At 40.3% G+C, this 21,294-nt stretch overlaps 1 protein-coding gene across 1 annotated transcript in view; it reads right to left on the minus strand.

Moving 5' to 3' along the window:
- The window catches only part of LOC148423270 (transmembrane protease serine 3-like), a 369,390-nt gene that overhangs the window by 334,847 nt on the left and 13,249 nt on the right, over nt 1-21,294 (minus strand). The window contains exon 3 of the mRNA XM_088414988.1: nt 1,757-1,880. Coding sequence (XP_088271114.1) covers nt 1,757-1,880 — 124 coding nt within the window. The remainder of the gene's footprint in view (nt 1-1,756; nt 1,881-21,294) is intronic.

Here is a 21,294-nt window from a genome sequence, read left to right on the forward strand (position 1 = left end):
ATAACAAAAAAAAAAACGTTAATAGGTAGCATGACTGGTGAAAAGTAGCCTTGTTGCTTTTTGGTACATGAATAATTGTGCACAAATATGAATGATCAGAGTGTATGAATTATTGATTGTGAGGAGTATATATACTACAGGTCAAATATAATGACTGAAGAATATAATTGGCAATGGGTGGAATCCTATCATATCTCCGAAATGATGAGTCTTGACGAAACCCCAACAGTTACAAGAGAGAAGGTAATGTCCAATACTTTTAATTGCCCATTAATTTGCAACAACAACAACAACAACAACAATAATAATAACAATAATCATAATATTTCAAAATTTGGGGGCACCTTTTTCAAAAAGCTATGCATAGCCATTTATGAGCTATCACCTTGTTGGGAATTGTGTCACAGTGGTCCTAAAGGAAAATAAGGAGAATACTCAAAGACTTGCTCCATTCCACAGACACAACTTACTGTGAGGAATCAGTGTTTGGAAACTCAAAGGTGGGCTCTTATGTCTGTGGTGTTGATATCACCAATGTGTTAGAAAGCTCCTCAGTGGCAAGGCCACTGTGGTGGATGATAAGATCTGGATGTTGTGGGGCTGTACTCGTTGACATGCCTCTATCATGACTTGGACATTGGACAGTGCCTCTAGATAGACAGATTGATGTTGTGGGCCTCCTTTTTAAGAAAAGAGGACCAGAGGGTGTGTGCTACAATACAGGGTTGACACTCCTCACTTTCCCTGGTAAGGTCTATGGTGTGCTTGAGAGCAGTTTTCCTCAACCACATTGTGAGGAGCCAGCTGAGGTGGCTCCTTGTCAGAGAAATCTCTAAAAGAAGACTAGGACCAGCCTAGCTGCTAAGCAGCAAAAAGAGTAACTCAGACCAGCCAAGATTGACTTTTTATACCATGGTAGAGGGAAAAAGCTTGGGCGAACGAACTTGTGCGTTCCCTGGCACTAATTCACCACTCAAGCGCCCCTGCCTGGTTTTTATTCATTCAGCAAAGCATTGCACATTACAGGACATAACAAAAAGAGCCAGTCGGGCGCCAAGATCACAGCTCACACTTTCCTGCGTCTACAGCCTTATCTAAGGACTGGGGCGAGATGAACTAGGACTGCACACAAGGATAGCAATGCACACTATTCTAGACAAGAAATAAGCACATAATGATAACAACTTAATATATGATTTCCTTCACACTCCTGTATCTGGTTAGATTGCCTCTGAGACCAGAGGTCTCCAAACAAAGGTCCATGGCTCATTACCAGTACATGGATCAATTAGTACCAAGTTGCACAGACCGCACAACAAATAATCATTTATTTCCATATGATGTACTGTATTTGAAAGACATTTTATTTTTTAAAACTCTTTATTTTTAAAACTAACCAGATTGTCTTGGATTTGAATTGGTCACTTGAGCGCCAAAATTTCACCCACAAAGGTGCAAAATGAGTAAAAATGGATGGATGGATGGATGGAAGAAGTTTAGATAGATAGATAGATAGATAGATAGATAGATAGATAGATAGATAGATAGATAGATAGATAGATAGATAGATAGATAGATAGATAGATAGAAGAGTTTCAAGGACGAATATGCCGGGTGGCACATGAGGTGGAAATGTTATCACGAAATGACTCCTTCTCCTGCAGTGAGATTTTGAACAGTTTCAAGAAGTATTGAACATAAGCCCATACATTGCAGCTCAGCCAAAACAGTATGTCATTTTGCATGAAGGAAACACCTGGTATATCCTAACTGCTTGCAGGCTGAAAGTCCAAGCCAGTTATTCCAGTCGTCAGAGCAGACTGTTCTCCACACACCATGTTTCTGGACCTGCAGGACTGAACTCCGCCCACTGAGACGCACTGTTATAAAAAACAGTTCAGTTTTTCAACATGTATTAGAATTATTCATTATTCATTAATAAAACAATTTTTATTATTGTACATTATTTTATGGCAAGCGTGTTCAAATCCAGTCCTCAAGGACCGCTGTCCTGCATGTTTTCCAGCTTTCTTTGCCCGACACTTGATTCAAATGATCAATTCATCAGCAAGCTTAGCAGAAGCCTGATAACTATCCTGATCATTTGAGTAAAAAAACCTGAAAAACATGCAGGACAGCAGCCCTAGAGGACCAAGTTTGGACACCCCTGTTTTATGGGATGGTGTTGGTGATGGCAGGCATTATCAAAGGGTGAAAACAATGGATTTGATGCCATTTGGAATTGTCAGGATGTAATCAATGGTGTCTAGACTTTTATTTTAATTGTATGTGTTAAGCATATACAGCGATCCCCCTACTTCGCGGTTAATGGGGGCTGTCAACCCCCCGCGAAGTCTGAAACCCGCGAAGTAGGGTATCAGTTCCTAGATTTCTATGTATGCCCCAATATAGCCGCAGTAACCATAAACAATCCTTTTTTTTTGTATTTTTTGCCTATTTTATTTCCTTTCTCCTATTATTTAACATTACATTATCCTTATTAACATTATTGTATATTCATTAAATAACTAATATTACTTAAGTTTGTTGAGAATTTGTTCTCAGGACTGGTTATCAGCACCAAGACTCTGGTGAAAGAGTACGCAAGTCATCACGTTGAACTTCACATTTATTTTGGCTCATGTATGGTGTATCATGTAGTATCTGTTGAATAATAAATCAACAACAATCTTAAAGTCAGTCAACTAACATATAAACACTTAATCTATGAATTTTCCTGTATTTTTAGCTGACATTAGCGGGTTAGCAACAACAACAACCACTAACTATAAAGTGCAACCTCTACACAAACGAACAGATGAACAGAATAAACACTCATCGCTTACTAAACATAGGCAGTAGCGTGCGTTAACATAAATGATAATAAACTATAAATATGAGCTTACGTTGTCATTCACTACATCACCGTAACAAGCCAAATGACGCACAGAGAGCGTAAAACAGGAAACGGATATGCAACGCGACCCGACAAATTAAAAGCATACATTTCAAAATAAGATAAAAACGTCACGAACTCTAACACTTGAAGAATTCTTAACATAGTTATTAACTAACATTACTTCGTTATTTGATCAATACAGTATTGTATAATGTACTTTTTTGCTTTTTTTCAAATTTTGTACATTTTTGCACATTTTTTAAATGTTTTTTATTTTGAAATATGTTTTTAATTTTCCTGGAAAAAAACGCAATGTACTGAGACCGCGATATCTGAGACCGCGAAGTAGGAGGGATCACTGTATACTCTTTTCCACTTTGCAGTCCTTCATGATGGGAAGTTCCGAGCTGGTAAGGGCATACTTGTTGCCCTCAGGCTAAGTGCATGTGCATTTGCATTTACCCCAGTGGACGAGAGGGTAGTCTCCCTCTGCCCTCGGGTGTGGTTGGGTGGGTGGTGGTGTGTGTGTGTGTGTGGGGGGAGGGGGGGGTGTCCCTGACTGTGGATTTTTGCTTATGCAACAAACAGCAGTTCAACGTACCCAATGAACCACACTTTTTGAGTCCTTATAGGGTTTGCTGGAGTGTGAGATCAATCTGAACCAGAGCGGCGTTTTGTTATTGGACTTCTGCGCTTGTCACGGATTGTCCATAACAAACACAATGTCCATATGTGCACTTGGCACTAGGTCAAAAAGGTAGCCCTCCTTCAATTTGTGTTGGAGGGACAGATCCTAACTGTTGTTTGAATGTAGACATCAAACAGCAGCTGAAACTACTCACACTTTTTGAATTCCTGAGTGGTAAAGCTGAAGAGTGGTCCTCCTGGGCAGTGGTCCCCAACCTTTTGATCACCGCCTTAGATTTAGACTACGGACCGGGGGGGTGCTGGCTGCTCTAAAAACCACATCATCCTTTTCACTACGCCATCCTTTTACATTGATTTATATTGCGGACCGGGTGCGGGGGAGAGCTGGCTGGACGGGGCTTTCTGTTGCTGTTGTACTTTTTGTCCACTTTTTTTTATTCGCGCGAGGAGAGGGGAGGGGAGTGCAGCGAGCTTGCTGTGCACTTTACGGTAGATCCGGAAGGAAGAGCATTGCTGAGAACTTTCACTTTTCTGGGATGTGACAGAGCCAATATTTTCACCGACAGCACCTTTATTCTTTGCGGCAATAGTCGCCTCCAAAAAATAAAACTTTCACTGTTGCAATCGAGTGGCCAAGACCGTGCTAAATATTGTGCTGACAATGCTGCACTATCGTTAGCTTAGCACAGTAACTACGTTTCAACAGCTGTTACGTGTTGCAAATGCTGCACATACCAGTTGTCCCAAGTTCTCGCTTCCACCTTTTGACAAGCCAGGTGAGGGCTCTTGCTTGGCTCTGTTTTGTATTGAAAGCGCAGCTGACCGTGTTGGATAACTCCGGGTGACCGAAAAGCGGCCGCCATGATTCATCCCTGCCCCCTGCGTGAGCCATTGAATGTTCCCGAAGTTGATTGGCTGTGGCAACTCGAAACGCGGAAAAAGTACATAAAAAATTACTTCATGCAAAAGGCGAAATTTCGCTTCTCGTGACCGCGTGCGGCCATTTGCGTCGCTCCATTCGCTTCCATCGCGTTGCCAGACGTGCCTTCGCGCCCAGTCACGCGAACTCCATTAAACTAAATCATCTCCAAAACATTATTTCAGGTGCAGCCCACGCGGCCCGGTACCAGTTGATCCACGGACCGGTACCGTTCCGCGGACCGGGGGTTGGGGACCACTACTCCTGGGGACTGAGGACTCAATCGTTCTGCTGGGAGACATCAAAGCTACGTGGGTAATACAGTAATGACAGTGAGACCCTGGAAGTGCGTTATTAGAAGGAAATCCCACCCCCCTCCAGTCAGCCATGCATAAGGGTGTCCCAATGGATGCCGTAGTTTGATAATAGACTTTGTGAATTTGTCACTGGATTTGCGGCTGCATGTTTTAGACACTTGTGACAAATGTCTGTCAAATGATCATCATTTTGTGTTGTCTTGGCTTTGTTAGTAGGAGTAGATGACATGCATGACCCAAACGTATTTTGAAAGTTTGCTGGGGATGTTTGTCAGAAAGCCTGTCAAGAGTTTTCATATCCATCTAGAACACAACTTTTCCCATTTCACAAGGACATTGAGTCCATATACAGGTGACACCCTGAACTGGTTGCAAGCCAATTGCAGGGCACATAAGGGACAAACAACCATTTACCCAATCACATCTAAAGACAATTTAGAGTGTTCAATTCACCTACCATGCATGTTTTTTGGAGTGTAGGAGGAAGCCGGAGTCCCCGGAGAGAACCAGCATGGGCTAGGAGAGAACATGGAAACTCCACACAGGAAGGCCAGAACGAGGTGAATTTGAACTCGAATCCCTGAAATGTGAGGCCGACGTCCTAACCAAATCACCACCGAGATTATTTTCCAACTATCTGAACAAGCCCTCCTCAGCCTCCCTGATAGTCTTTTCAGGAATGCTAGAGAGAAGTGTTAGGAAATTTGATTCTTAGATTCAGGGAAATATTCTGATCTAAACCATACGATTCCAATGTGCAATCATCCCAACATGCCATTATGCCAACGTAACGCAGGTTTGCGGGGGCACTTTATAGCTGCTTGCAGCTCTTGCGAGGGCGTTACTGCTTGGGCCCAAATGTGCTTTGAGGGATTTTTATTTTATTATGGCCCAAACACCAACCGCTGCTAGTTAGGGCCCGAGCAGCTACCGCTGTGAGAGCCCTCTTGTTTTTCTCCAGATTATTATTATTATTATTATTATTATTAGGGCCCGAGCAGCTACCGCTGCGAGAGCCCTCTTGTTTTTCTCCAGATTATTAGGGCCCGAGCAGCTACCGCTGCGAGAGCCCTCTTGTTTTTCTCCAGATTATTATTCTTATTAATATTATTAGGGCCCGAGCAGCCACCGCTGCGAGAGCCCTCTTGTTTTTCTCCAGATTATTAGGGCCCGAGCAGCTACCGCTGCGAGAGCCCTCTTGTTTTTCTCCGGATTATTATTAGGGCCCGAGCAGCTACCGCTGCGAGAGCCCTCTTGTTTTTCTCCAGATTATTATTCTTATTAGGGCCCGAGCAGCTACCGCTGCGAGAGCCCTCTTGTTTTTCTCCAGATTATTATTCTTATTATTAGGGCCCGAGCAGCTACCGCTGCGAGAGCCCTCTTGTTTTTCTCCGGATTATTATTATTATTATTATTATTATTATTAGGGCCCGTGCAGCTACCGCTGCGAGAGCCCTCTTGTTTTTCTCCGGATTATTATTATTATTAGGGCCCGAGCAGCTACCGCTGCGAGAGCCCTCTTGTTTTTCTCCAGATTATTAGGGCCCGAGCAGCTACCGCTGCGAGAGCCCTCTTGTTTTTCTCCAGATTATTATTATTATTAGGGCCCGAGCAGCTACCGCTGCGAGAGCCCTCTTGTTTTTCTCCAGATTATTAGGGCCCGAGCAGCTACCGCTGCGAGAGCCCTCTTGTTTTTCTCCAGATTATTATTATTATTATTATTATTATTATTATTATTATTATTTACTGTGCAGCGCTTTTCCATTTTTGAGGGCCTAAACATGCACGAAAAGTCACCAAAATTTGCACATTTGTCGGGCCCGGTGAAAAATTGGATATTTTTGTGTTTCTCAAAAGAATGCAAAAAAAATTACTCTGCAGCGCCACCTAAGGTTGAAAAAGTGCACCTGGTCCCGGCCCGTTTGACCTAGAGCTACGAAAATTTTTAGGCATATGAAGGGCCTAGAGTCCTACAAAAAAGTCAGCGCGAGCCATGTGCTCAGATGTACAGAAAAAGAGTTATGAATTTTTGAATGTGCATTTTTGGCCCATTTTTGCACGTTTGCAGGTTCCAAACTGCTCCTTGTTTCTCCTAAACGCTTTACTCAATCGCCTTCAAATTTGCTGTGGTCGATATTCACACATAGGGGCACAACTGGGCAAAATTTGGTGCAGATCCGCTGACATATATGATTGGGGCGTGGCTTCAAATTATGTGTTCAATTTTTCCTTCGCCAAGAGGGACAAAAACCTTAATAACTTTGATGTACTAGCTTAAAAAAATCTAAAACTTCATAGACACATGGAAACTTATGTCTTTAACACCTTTAAAAAAAGTTTTTTTAAATACCTACTAGCGCCGCCTAGTGGTTGATTAAAATGTCATTTTTTACACTTTCATGTATTGTGCTCAGTCTGTTTGAGTAAAACAAATGAAAATTGGTCAGAATATCATTAAGACATGGAATATTAAGGTTTTGAAATTTTACGACTTTTCGATAATGGGCGTAGTCTGCACGCCACCTCAAAGTCAGATGACTCGCCAAAACGAAAAAAGGGGCTGTAATTGGCCCCAAAATGGCCTTATGAGTGGAAAATAGCCTCTCACTCCCGGCCCGTTTGACCTAGAGCTCCAAAAATTTGTAGCCTTATGTAGGACCTCGAGCCCTACAAAAAAGTCAGCGCGAGCCATGTGCTCAGATGTACAGAAAGAGAGTTATGAATTTTTGAATGTGCACCTTTAGCCCGTTTTTGCTCATTTGCAGGTCCCGAACTGCTCCTTTTTTCTCCCAAACGCTTGACCCGATCGACTTCAAATTTGCTGTGATGTTTTATCTGACTGTGAGGCACAATTGTTTTAATTTTTGTGATGATCTGCCATCAAATATGTTGGGGGCGGGGCTTTATATTATGCCTTTGATGATTACTTTGCCACATGTGAAACAAACCTTTATAACTCAGCTTTACAAGCTTGGAAAAATCTGAAACTTCACAGACACATGGAGACTCAAGCCCTTAACACAAGTGTTTAAAAAAATATTAAATTGCTTATAAGGCCATCTAGTGGCAAACAAAAATGTCAGTCTGATGTCTCGCCAAAACGAAAAAAGTTGCTCTGTTTGGTCCCAGATGGTCTTATCTTTTCTAAACTTCATATATTTGATGGATTTCCAATGTGGAATACACCTAACAACGTATTTTTTGTTATAGTGCGAGCGCCACCTAGTGGCAGCCAAAAATATAGCATTTTTTAAACGTTTTTATGTGTTTGGCTGAGCCCTTTGATGTAATATTGCTGAAATTAGGTCTGCTAAGCTTCTAGACAGCCCTGCTGACCTCCACCAAATTTTACGAAGTTTCGATAACGGGCGTGGCCTCTACGACCATTTTCATTCCGAAGCTTTATCTGTCCAGTAAAAGTTGCTCTAATTTGACCCAGATGATCTAATCTTCTCACAATTTCACACATTGGATGAAAATATTCTCCTGAACATATCGACAAAAATATATTCCAGTTTAAAGCTAGCGCCACCTAGTGGCTGCAAAAAATGTCATCAGTCGAAAGATTACAGTCAATCCTGTTTGGTATGACCTACAGCTATGAAACTTTGTAGGCAAATGAAGGACTGCAAGACCTACAAAAAAGTCCATAAAAGTGATGTGCTAGGATGTACAGAAAAATTGTTATGAATTTTTTTAATGTGCAGTTTTGTCCCATTCTTAGACATTAGCTGGTCTCAAACTAGTGCCTTTTTCTCTTACACGATTCACCCCATTACCTTCAACTTTGGCATGAATCATTATCCAACTGAGGGGCACACATAGTCCAAATATCGTGAAGATCTCTAGACATAAAAGATGGGGGCGGAGCTTCAAATTATGTTTAATACTTCCTTCGCCAAGAGTGACAAAAATCTTAATAACTCAGCTATGACAGCTTCAAAACATCTGAAACTTTCCTGGGCCTTTAAAAGTCATGCAATAATACAGCTATGTGATAAACTTTCAAATCATTTACAGCGCCACCCAGTGGCGCACAAAAATCTCATTTTTTCTACTTTTATGTACTGTGAAATGCCTGTTTGACTAAATGAACTAAAAAATGGTCAGAAAAGCTATGACACATTGGAACATTAAGGTTCTCTACTTTTATGACTTTTCATTAAAGGGCGTGGCCTCTATGCAAACTCAAAGTCTGATGTCTCCCCAAAACGGTAAAAGTTGCTGTAATTGGACCTAGATGATCTGATGTTTGCAAAACTTCATATATGGGATGGGAGTCCAATGTGAAACACACCTACAAGCCTATTTTTTATCATAGTACGAGCGCCACCTAGTGGCAGCAAAAAATGTCATTAGTCGAAAGATTACAGTCAATCCTGTTTGGTTTGACCTACAGCTATGAAACTTTGTAGGCAAATGAAGGACTCTAAGACCTACAAAAAAGTCCATAGAAGTGATGTGCTAGGATGTACAGAAAAATTGTTATGAATTTTTTTAATGTGCAGTTTTGTCCCATTCTTAGACATTAGCTGGTCTCAAACTAGTGCCTTTTTCTCTTAAACGATTCACCCTATTACCTTCAACTTTGGAATAAATCATTCTCCAACTGAGGGGCACACATAGTTCAAATATCGTGAAGATCTCTTGACATAAAAGATGGGGGCGGAGCTTCAAATTACGTTTAATACTTCCTTCGCCAAGAGTGACACAAATCTTAATAACTGAGCTATGGCAGCTTCAAACCATCTGAAACTTTCCTGGGACTTTAAATGTCATGCAATAATACAGCTATGTGATAAACTTTCAAATCATTTACAGCGCCACCCAGTGGCAGACAAAAACATCATTTTTTATACTTTTATGTACTGTGAAATGCCTGTTTGACTAAATGAACTAAAAATTGGTCAGAAAAGCTATGACACATTGGAACATTAAGGTTCTCAACTTTTATGACTTTTCATTAAAGGGCGTGGCCTCTATGCCAACTCAAAATCCGATGTCTCGCCAAAACGGTAAAAGTTGCTGTAATTGGACCTAGATGATCTGATGTATGCAAAACTTCATATATGGGATGGGAGTCCAATGTGAAACACACCTACAAGCCTATTTTTTATCATAGTACGAGCGCCACCTAGTGGCAGCAAAAAATATAGCAAATCCTTAATGTTTTTATGTACTCTGCTGAGCCCCTTGAAGTGATATCCCTTAAATGTTTTCTGAAAAGCCAGTGGCCATGCCTTATGCCCTCCACAAATCAGTACACTGTTTCCACAGTGGGTGTGGCCTATATGGCATTGAAAGTCACAAAATTGTAACAATAAAAGCTGCAGTAACTCCACCCACATTGTCCCACCTTGTCTAAATTTTACATATTTGGTAAGAGTCCTGCACTAAAGTCATCTACAACTACTTTATCATCCTTCAAAGTCCTTGTTCATACCCCGACCTGTTCATACCCCAACGTGCACAGGTCTGCGAGGGCCCTTTATAGCTGCTTGCAGCTCTAGTTATTATTATTATTTACTGTGCAGCGCTTTTCCATTTTTGAGGGCCTAAACATGCACGAAAAGTCACCAAAATTTGCACATTTGTCGGGCCCGGTGAAAAATTGGATATTTTTGTGTTTCCCAAAACAATGCAAAAAAAATGGCTCTGCAGCGCCACCTAAGGTCGAAAAAGTGCACCTGGTCCCGGCCCGTTTGACCTAGAGCTATGAAAATTTTTAGGCATATGTAGGACCTAGAGACCTACAAAAAAGTCAGCGCAAGCCATGTGCTCAGATGTACAGAAAAAGAGTTATGAATTTTTGAATGTGCATTTTTGGCCCATTTTTGCACGTTTGCAGGTCCCAAACTGCTCCTTGTTTCTCCCAAACGCTTTACTCAATCGCCTTCAAATTTGTTGTGGTCCATATTCACACATAGGGGCACAATTGGGCAAAATTTGGTGCAGATCCGCTGACATATATGATAGGGGCGTGGCTTCAAATTATGTGTTCAATTTTTCCTTCGCCAAGAGTGACAAAAACCTTAATAACTTTGATGTACTAGCTTAAAAAAATCTAAAACTTCATAGACACATGGAAAGTTATGTCTTTAACACCTTTAAAAAAAGTTTTTTTAAATACCTACTAGCGCCGCCTAGTGGTTGATTAAAATATCATTTTTTACACTCTCATGTATTGTGCTCAGTCTGTTTGAGTAAAACAAATGAAAATTGGTCAGAATATCATTAAGACATGGAATATTAAGGTTTTAAAATTTTACGACTTTTCGATAATGGGCGTAGTCTGCACGCCACCTCAAAGTCAGATGACTCGCCAAAACGAAAAAAGTGGCTGTAATTGGCCCCAAAATGGCCTTATGAGTGGAAAATAGCCTCTCACTCCCGGCCCGTTTGACCTAGAGCTCCAAAAATTTGTAGCCTTATGTAGGACCTCGAGCCCTACAAAAAAGTCAGCGCGAGCCCTATGCTCAGATGTACAGAAAGAGAGTTATGAATTTTTGAATGTGCACCTTTAGCCCGTTTTTGCTCATTTGCAGGTCCCGAACTGCTCCTTTTTTCTCCCAAACGCTTGACCCGATCGACTTCAAATTTGCTGTGATGTTTGATCTGACTGTGAGGCACAATTGTTCAAATTTTCGGGATGATCCGCCATCAAATATGTTGGGGGCGGGGCTTTATATTATGCCTTTGATGATTACTTTGCCACATGTGAAACAAACCTTTATAACTCAGCTTTACAAGCTTAGAAAAATCTGAAACTTCACAGACACATGGAGACTCAAGCCCTTAACACAAGTGTTTAAAAAAATATTCAATTGCTTATAAGGCCATCTAGTGGCAAACAAAAATGTCAGTCTGATGTCTCGCCAAAACGAACAAAGTTGCTGTGTTTGGTCCCAGATGGTCTTATCTTTTCTAAACTTCATATATTTGATGGGTTTCCAATGCGGAATACACCTAACAACGTATTTTTTGTTATAGTGCGAGCGCCACCTAGTGGGAGCCAAAAATAGAGCATTTTTTAAACGTTTTTATGTGTTTAGCTGAGCCCTTTGATGTAATATCGCTGAAATTAGGTCTGAAAAGCCTCTAGACAGCCCTGCTGACCTCCACCAAATTTTACGAAGTTTCGATAATGGGCGCGGCCTCTACGACCATTTTCATTCCGAAGCTTTATCTGTCCAGTAAAAGTTGCTCTAATTTGACCCAGATGATCTGATCTTCTCACAATTTCACACATTGGATGAAAATATTCTCCTGAACATATCGACAAAAATATATTCCAGTTTAAAGCTAGCGCCACCTAGTGGCTGCAAAAAATGACCTACAGCTATGAAACTTTGTAGGCAAATGAAGGACTGCAAGACCTACAAAAAATTCAATAGAAGTGATGTGCTAGGATGTACAGAAAAATTGTTAAGAATTTTTTTAATGTGCAGTTTTGTCCCATTCTTAGACATTAGCTGGTCTCAAACTAGTGCCTTTTTCTCTTAAACGATTCACCCCATTACCTTCAACTTTGGCATGAATCATTATCCAACTGAGGGGCACACATAGTCCAAATATCGTGAAGATCTCTTGACAGAAAAGATGGGGGCGGAGCTTCAAATTATGTTTAATACTTCCTTCGCCAAGAGTGACAAAAATGTTAATAACTCAGCTTTGACAGCTTCAAACCATCTGAATCTTTCCTGGGACTTTAAAAGTCATGCAATAATACAGCTATGTGATAAACTTTCAAATCATTTACAGCGCCACCCAGTGGCGGACAAAAATCTCATTTTTTATACTTTTATGTACTGTGAAATGCCTGTTTGACTAAATGAACTCAAAAATGGTCAGAAAAGCTATGACACATTGGAACATTAAGGTTCTCAACTTTTATGACTTTTCATTAAAGGGCGTGGCCTCTATGCAAACTCAAAGTCTGATGTCTCCCCAAAACGGTGAAAGTTGCTGTAATTGGACCTAGATGATCTGATGTTTGCAAAACTTCATTTATGGGATGGGAGTCCAATGTGAAACACACCTACAAGCCTATTTTTTATTATAGTACGAGCGCCACCTAGTGGCAGCAAAAAATATAGCAAATCCTTAATGTTTTTATGTACTCTGCTGAGCCCCTTGAAGTGATATCCCTTAAATGTTTTCTGAAAAGCCAGTGGCCATGCCTTATGCCCTCCACAAATCAGTACGATGTTTCGACAGTGGGTGTGGCCTATATGGCATTGAAAGTCACAAAATTGGAACAATAAAAGCTGCAGTAACTCCACCCACATTGTCCCACCTTGTCTAAATTTTACATATTTGGTAAGAGTCCTGCACTGAAGTCATCTACAACTACTATTTCATTGTTCATAGTCCTTGTTCATACCCCGACCTGTTCATACCCCAACGTGCACAGGTCTGCGAGGGCCCTTTATAGCTGCTTGCAGCTCTAGTTATTATTATTATTATTTACTGTGCAGCGCTTTTCCAATTTTGAGGGCCTAAACATGCACGAAAAGTCACCAAAATTTGCACATTTGTCGGGCCCGGTGAAAAATTGGATAATTTTGTGTTTCCCAAAACAATGCAAAAAAAATGGCTCTGCAGCGCCACCTAAGGTTGAAAAAGTGCACCTGGTCCCGGCCCGTTTGACCTAGAGCTACGAAAATTTTTAGGCATATGTAGGACCTAGAGACCTACAAAAAAGTCAGCGCGAGCCATGTGCTCAGATGTACAGAAAAAGAGTTATGATTTTTTGAATGTGCATTTTTGGCCCATTTTTGCACGTTTGCAGGTCCCAAACTGCTCTTTGTTTTTCCTAAACGCTTTACTCAATCACCTTCAAATTTGCTGTGGTCAATATTCACACATAGGGGCACAAGTGGGCAAAATTTGGTGCAGATCCGCTGACATATATGATAGGGGCGTGGCTTCAAATTATATGTTCAATTTTTCCTTCGCCAAGAGTGACATAAACCTTAATAACTTTGATGTACTGGCTTAAAAAAATCTAAAACTTCATACACACATGGAAACTTATGTCTTTAACACCTTTGAAAAAAGTTTTTTTAAATATTTACTAGCGCCGCCTAGTGGTTGATTAAAATGTCATTTTTTACACTTTCATGTATTGTGCTCAGTCTGTTTGAGTAAAACAAATGAAAATTGGTCAGAATATCATTAAGATATGGAATATTAAGGTTTTAAAATTTTACGACTTTTCGATAATGGGCGGAGTCTGCACGCCACCTCAAAGTCAGATGACTCGCCAAAACGAAAAAAGTGGCTGTAATTGGCCCCAAAATGGCCTTATGAGTGGAAAATAGCCTCTCACTCCCGGCCCGTTTGACCTAAAGCTACAAAAATTTGTAGCCTTATGTAGGACCTCGAGCCCTACAAAAAAGTCAGCGCAAGCCCTATGCTCAGATGTACAGAAAGAGAGTTATGAATTTTTGAATGTGCACTTTTGGCCCGTTTTTGCTCATTTGCAGGTCCCGAACTGCTCCTTTTTTCTCCCAAACGCTTGACCCGATCGACTTCAAATTTGCTGTGATGTTTTATCTGACTGTGAGGCACAATTGTTCAATTTTTTGTGACGATCCGCCAACAAATATGTTGGGGGCGGGGCTTTATATTATGCCTTTGATGATTACTTTGCCACATGTGAAACAAACCTTTATAACTCAGCTTTACAAGCTTAGAAAAATCTGAAACTTCACAGACACATGGAGACTCAAGCCCTTAACACAAGTGGTTAAACAAATCTTCAATTGCTTGTGAGGCCATCTAGTGGCAAACAAAAATGTCAGTCTGATGTCTCGCCAAAACGAACAAAGTTGCTGTGTTTGGTCCCAGATAGTCTTATCTTTTCTAAACATTACATATTTGATGGATTTCCAATGCAGATTACACCTATCAACGTATTTTTTGCTATAGTGCGAGCGCCACCTAGTGGCAGACAAAAAAATAGCATTTTTGAAACATTTTTACGTGTTTAGCTAAGCCCTTTGAAGTAATATCGCTGAAATTAAGTGTGACAAGCCTCTAGACAGCCTTGCTGACCTCCACCAAATTTTACGAATTTTTGATGATGGGCGTGGCCTTTACGTCCATTTTCATTCCGAAAATTTAACGGACCAGTAAAAGCTGCTGTAATTTGACCCAGATGATCTGATCTTCTCACAATTTCACACATTGGATGAAAATCTGTTCCTGAAGACATCGACAAACATATATTCCAGTTTAAAGCTAGCGCCACATAGTGGCTGCAAAAAATGTCATTAGTCGAAAGATTGGAGTTATTCCTGTTTGGTTTGACCTAACACTATAAAAGTTTTTAGGCATATGTAGGATTGTAAGACCTACAAAAAAGTCAATAGGAGTGATGTGCTAAGATGTACAGAATAATTTTTATGATTTTTTTTTATGTGCAATTTTGCCCCATTCTTAGACATTAGCCGGTCTAAATCTAGTGCCTTTTTCTCTTAAACGGTTCACCCGATTAACTTCTACGTTGGCATGGACTATTAGCAGATATAGCGGCACAAATCTCCCAAAAATTGTGAAGATCCCATGACTTGTAAGATGTGGGTGGAGCTTCAAATTGTTTTGAATATTTTCTTCGCCAAGAGTGACAAAAACCTTAATAACTCAGCTGTTTCAGCTTCAAATCATGTGAAACACTTGCAGGGAGTTTAAAAGTCATGCCCTAATACAGCTATGTGATAAACATCCAAATCATTTACAGCGCCACCTAGTGGCGGACAAAAATCTAATTTTTTACACTCTCATGTACTGTGCAATGTCTGTTTGACTACATGAACTAAAAAATGGTCAGAAAAGCTATGACACAGTGAAGAATGAAGGTTCTCAACTTTTATGATTTTTCAATCAAAGGCGTGGCCTGTATGCCAGCTCAAAGTCCGATTTCTCACCAAAACGGTAAAAGTTGCTGTAATTGGACCTAGATGATCTGATGTTTGCAAAACTTCATATATGGGATGGGAGTCCAATGTGAAACACACCTACAAGCCTATTTTTTATCATAGTACGAGCGCCACCTAGTGGCAGCAAAATATATAGCAAATCCTTAATGTTTTTATGTACTCTGCTGAGCCCCCCCTTGAAGTGATATCCCTTAAATGTTTTCTGAAAAGCCAGTGGCCATGCCTTATGCCCCCCACAAATCAGTACAATGTTTCGACAGTGGGTGTGGCCTATATGGCATTGAAAGTCACAAAATTGGAACAACAAAAGCTGCAGTAACTCCACACACATTGTCCCACCTTGTCTAAATTTTACATATTTGGTAATAGTCCTGCACTGAAGTCATCTACAACTACTTTTTCATCGTTCATAGTCCTTGTTCATACCCCGACCTGTTCATACCTCAACGTGCACAGGTCTGCGAGGGCCCTTTATAGCTGCTTGCAGCTCTAGTTATTAGGGCCCGAGCAGCTACCGCTGCGAGAGCCCTCTTGTTTTTCTCCAGATTATTATTATTATTATTATTATTATTATTATTATTATTTACTGTGCAGCGCTTTTCCATTTTTGAGGGCCTAAACATGCACGAAAAGTCACCAAAATTTGCACATTTGTCGGGCCCGGTGAAAAATTGGATATTTTCGTGTTTCCCAAAACAATGCAAAAAAAATGGCTCTGCAGCGCCACCTAAGGTTGAAAAAGTGCACCTGGTCCCGGCCCGTTTGACCTAGAGCTACGAAAATTTTTAGGCATATGTAGGACCTAGAGACCTACAAAAAAGTCAGCGCGAGCCATGTGCTCAGATGTACAGAAAAAGAGTTATGAATTTTTGAATGTGCATTTTTGGCCCATTTTTGCACGTTTGCAGGTCCCAAACTGCTCCTTGTTTCTCCTAAACGCTTTACTCAATCACCTTCAAATTTGCTGTGGTCCATATTCACACATAGGGGCACAAGTGGGCAAAATTTGGTGCAGATCCGCTGACATATATGATAGGGGCGTGGCTTCAAATTATGTGTTCAATTTTTCCTTCGCCAAGAGTGACATAAACCTTAATAACTTTGTTGTACTAGCTTAAAAAAATCTAAAACTTCATAGATACATGGAAACTTATGTCTTTAACACGTTTGAAAAAAGTTTTTTTAAATACCTACTAGCGCCGCCTAGTGGTTGATTAAAATGTTATTTTTTACACTTTCATGTATTGTGCTCAGTCTGTTTGAGTAAAACAAATGAAAATTGGTCAGAATATCATTAAGACATGGAATATTAAGGTTTCAAAATTTTACGACATTTCGATAATGGGCGTAGTCTGCACGCCACCTCAAAGTCAGATGACTCGCCAAAATGAAAAAAGTGGCTGTAATTGGCCCCAAAATGGCCTTATGAGTGGAAAATAGCCTCTCACTCCCGGCCCGTTTGACCTAGAGCTCCAAAAATTTGTAGCCTTATGTAGGACCTCGACCTCTACAAAAAAGTCAGCGCGAGCCATGTGCTCAGATGTACAGAAAGAGAGTTATGAATTTTTGAAGGTGCACCTTTAGCCCGTTTTTGCTCATTTGCAGGTCCCGAACTGCTCCTTTTTTCTCCCAAACGCTTGACCCGATCGACTTCAAATTTGCTGTGATGTTTGATCTGACTGTGAGGCACAATTGTTCAAATTTTCGGGATGATCTGCCAACAAATATGTTGGGGGCGGGGCTTCATATTATGCCTTTGATGATTACTTTGCCACATGTGAAACAAACCTTTATAACTCAGCTTTACAAGCTTAGAAAAATCTGAAACTTCACATACACATGAAGACTTAAGCCCTTAACACAAGTGTTTCAAAAAATCTTCAATTGCTTATAAGGCCATCTAGTGGGAAACAAAAATGTCAGTCTGATGTCTCGCCAAAACGAACAAAGTTGCTGTGTTTGGTCCCAGATGGTCTTATCTTTTCTAAACTTCATATATTTGATGGGTTTTCAATGCGGAATACACCTATCAACGTATTTTTTGTTATAGTGCGAGCGCCACCTAGTGGCAGCCAAAAATAGAGCATTTTTTAAACGTTTTTATGTGTTTAGCTGAGCCCTTTGATGTAATATCGCTGAAATTAGGTCTGAAAAGCCTCTAGACAGCCCTGCTGACCTCCACCAAATTTTACGAAGTTTCGATAATGGGCGTGGCCTCTACGACCATTTTCATTCCGAAGCTTTATCTGTCCAGTAAAAGTTGCTCTAATTTGACCCAGATGATCTGATCTTCTCACAATTTCACACATTGGATGAAAATATTCTCCTGAACATATCGACAAAAATATATTCCAGTTTAAAGCTAGCGCCACCTAGTGGCTGCAAAAAATGTCATTAGTCGAAAGATTACAGTCAATCCTGTTTGGTTTGACCTACAGCTATGAAACTTTGTAGGCAAATGAAGAACTGCAAGACCTACAAAAAAGTCAATAGAAGTGATGTGCTAGGATGTACAGAAAAATTGTTAAGAATTTTTTTAATGTGCAGTTTTGTCCCATTCTTAGACATTAGCTGGTCTCAAACGAGTGCCTTTTTCTCTTAAACGATTCACCCCATTACCTTCAACTTTGGCATGAATCATTATCCAACTGAGGGGCACACATAGTCCAAATATCGTGAAGATCTCTTGACAGAAAAGATGGGGGCGGAGCTTCAAATTATGTTTAATACTTCCTTCGCCAAGAGTGACAAAAATCTTAATAACTCAGCTATGACAGCTTCAAACCATCTGAAACTTTCCTGGGACTTTAAAAGTCATGCAATAATACAGCTATGTGATAAACTTTCAAATCATTTACAGCGCCACCCAGTGGCGGACAAAAATCTCATTTTTTATACTTTTATGTACTGTGAAATGCCTGTTTGACTAAATGAACTAAAAAATGGTCAGAAAAGCTATGACACATTGGAACATTAAGGTTCTCAACTTTTATGACTTTTCATTAAAGGGCGTGGCCTCTATGCAAACTCAAAGTCTGATGTCTCCCCAAAACGGTGAAAGTTGCTGTAATTGGACCTAGATGATCTGATGTTTGCAAAACTTCATATATGGGATGGGAGTCCAATGTGAAACACACCTACAAGCCTATTTTTTATCATAGTACGAGCGCCACCTAGTGGCAGCAAAAAATATAGCAAATCCTTAATGTTTTTATGTACTCTGCTGAGCCCCTTGAAGTGATATCCCTTAAATGTTTTCTGAAAAGCCAGTGGCCATGCCTTATGCCCTCCACAAATCAGTGCGATGTTTCGACAGTGGGTGTGGCCTATATGGCATTGAAAGTCACAAAATTGGAACAATAAAAGCTGCAGTAACTCCACCCACATTGTCCCACCTTGTCTAAATTTTACATATTTGGTAAGAGTCCTGCACTGAAGTCATCTACAACTACTATTTCATTGTTCATAGTCCTTGTTCATACCCCGACCTGTTCATACCCCAACGTGCACAGGTCTGCGAGGGCCCTTTATAGCTGCTTGCAGCTCTAGTTATTATTATTATTTACTGTGCAGCGCTTTTCCATTTTTGAGGGCCTAAACATGCACGAAAAGTCACCAAAATTTGCACATTTGTCGGGCCCGGTGAAAAATTGGATATTTTTGTGTTTCCCAAAACAATGCAAAAAAAAATGGCTCTGCAGCGCCACCTAAGGTCGAAAAAGTGCACCTGGTCCTGGCCCGTTTGACCTAGAGCTACGAAAATTTTTAGGCATATGTAGGACCTAGAGACCTACAGAAAAGTCAGCGTGAGCCATGTGCTCAGATGTACAGAAAAAGAGTTATGAATTTTTGAATGTGCATTTTTGGCCCATTTTTGCACGTTTGCAGGTCCCAAACTGCTCCTTGTTTCTCCTAAACGCTTTACTCAATCGCCTTCAAATTTGCTGTGGTATATAATTAGACATAGGGGCACAACTGGGCAAAATTTGGTGCAGATCCGCTGACATATATGATAGGGGCGTGGCTTCAAATTATGTGTTCAATTTTTCCTTCGCCAAGAGAGACATAAACCTTAATAACTTTGATGTACTAGCTTAAAAAAATCTAAAACTTCATAGACACATGGAAACTTATGTCTTTAACACCTTTAAAAAAAGTTTTTTTAAATACCTACTAGCGCCGCCTAGTGGTTGATTAAAATGTCATTTTTTACACTTTCATGTATTGTGCTCAGTCTGTTTGAGTAAAACAAATGAAAATTGGTCAGAATATCAATAAGACATGGAATATTAAGGTTTTAAAATTTTACGACTTTTTGATAATGGGCGTAGTCTGCACGCCACCTCAAAGTCAGATGACTCGCCAAAACGCAAAAAGTGGCTGTAATTGGACCCAAAATGGCCTTATGAGTGGAAAATAGCCTCTCACTCCCGGCCCGTTTGACCTAGAGCTCCAAAAATTTGTAGCCTTATGTAGGACCTCAAGCCCTACAAAAAAGTCAACGCGAGCCATGTGCTCATATGTACAGAAAGAGAGTTATGAATTTTTGAATGTGCACCTTTAGCCCGTTTTTGCTCATTTGCAGGTCCCGAACTGCTCCTTTTTTCTCCCAAACGCTTGACCTGATCGACTTCAAATTTGCTGTGATGTTTTATCTGACTCTGAGGCACAATTGTTCAAATTTTCGTGACGATCCGCAATCAAATATGGTGGGGGCGGGGCTTCATATTATGCCTTTGATGATTACTTTGCCACATGTGAAACAAACCTTCATAACTCAGCTTTCCAAGCTTGGAAAAATCTGAAACTTCACAGACACATGAAGACTCAAGCCCTTAAGACATGTGTTTAAAAAAATCTTAAATTGCTTATAAGGCCACCTAGTGGCAAACAAAAATGTCCGTTTGATTTTTCGCGAAAACGAACAAAGTTGCTGTATTTGGACCCAGATGGTCTTATCTTTTCTAAACATTACATATTTGATGGATTTCCAATGCGGAATACACCTATCAACGTATTTTTTCTTATAGTGCGAGCGACACCTAGTGGCAGCCAAAAATATAGCATTTTTTAAACGTTTTTATGTGTTTAGCTGAGCCCTTTGAAGTAATATCGCTGAAATTAAGTCTGTCAAGCCTCTAGACAGCCTTGCTGACCTCCACCAAATTTTACGAAGTTTCGATAATGGCCGTGGCCTCTATGACCATTTTCATTCCGAAGCTTTATCTGTCCAGTAAAAGTTGCTGTAATTTGACCCAGATGATCTGATCTTCTCAAAATTTCACACATTGGATAAATATATTCTCCTGAAAATAGGGACAAAAATATATTCCAGTTTAAAGCTAGCGCCACCTAGTGGCTGCAAAAAATGTCATTAGTCGAAAGATTACAGTCAATCCTGTTTGGTTTGACCTACAGCTATGAAACTTTGTAGGCTAATGAAGGACTGTAAGACCTACAAAAATGTCAATAGATGTGATGTGCTAGGATGTACAGAAAAATTGTTATGAATTTTTTTAATGTGCAGTTTTGTCCCATTCTTAGACATTAGCTGGTCTCAAACTAGTG

This window comes from Hippichthys cyanospilos, chromosome 5 (assembly GCF_059441005.1).
Source record: "Hippichthys cyanospilos isolate Australia breed blue-spotted pipefish chromosome 5, RoL_Hcya_1.0, whole genome shotgun sequence".
Taxonomy (NCBI): Eukaryota; Metazoa; Chordata; class Actinopteri; order Syngnathiformes; family Syngnathidae; genus Hippichthys; species Hippichthys cyanospilos.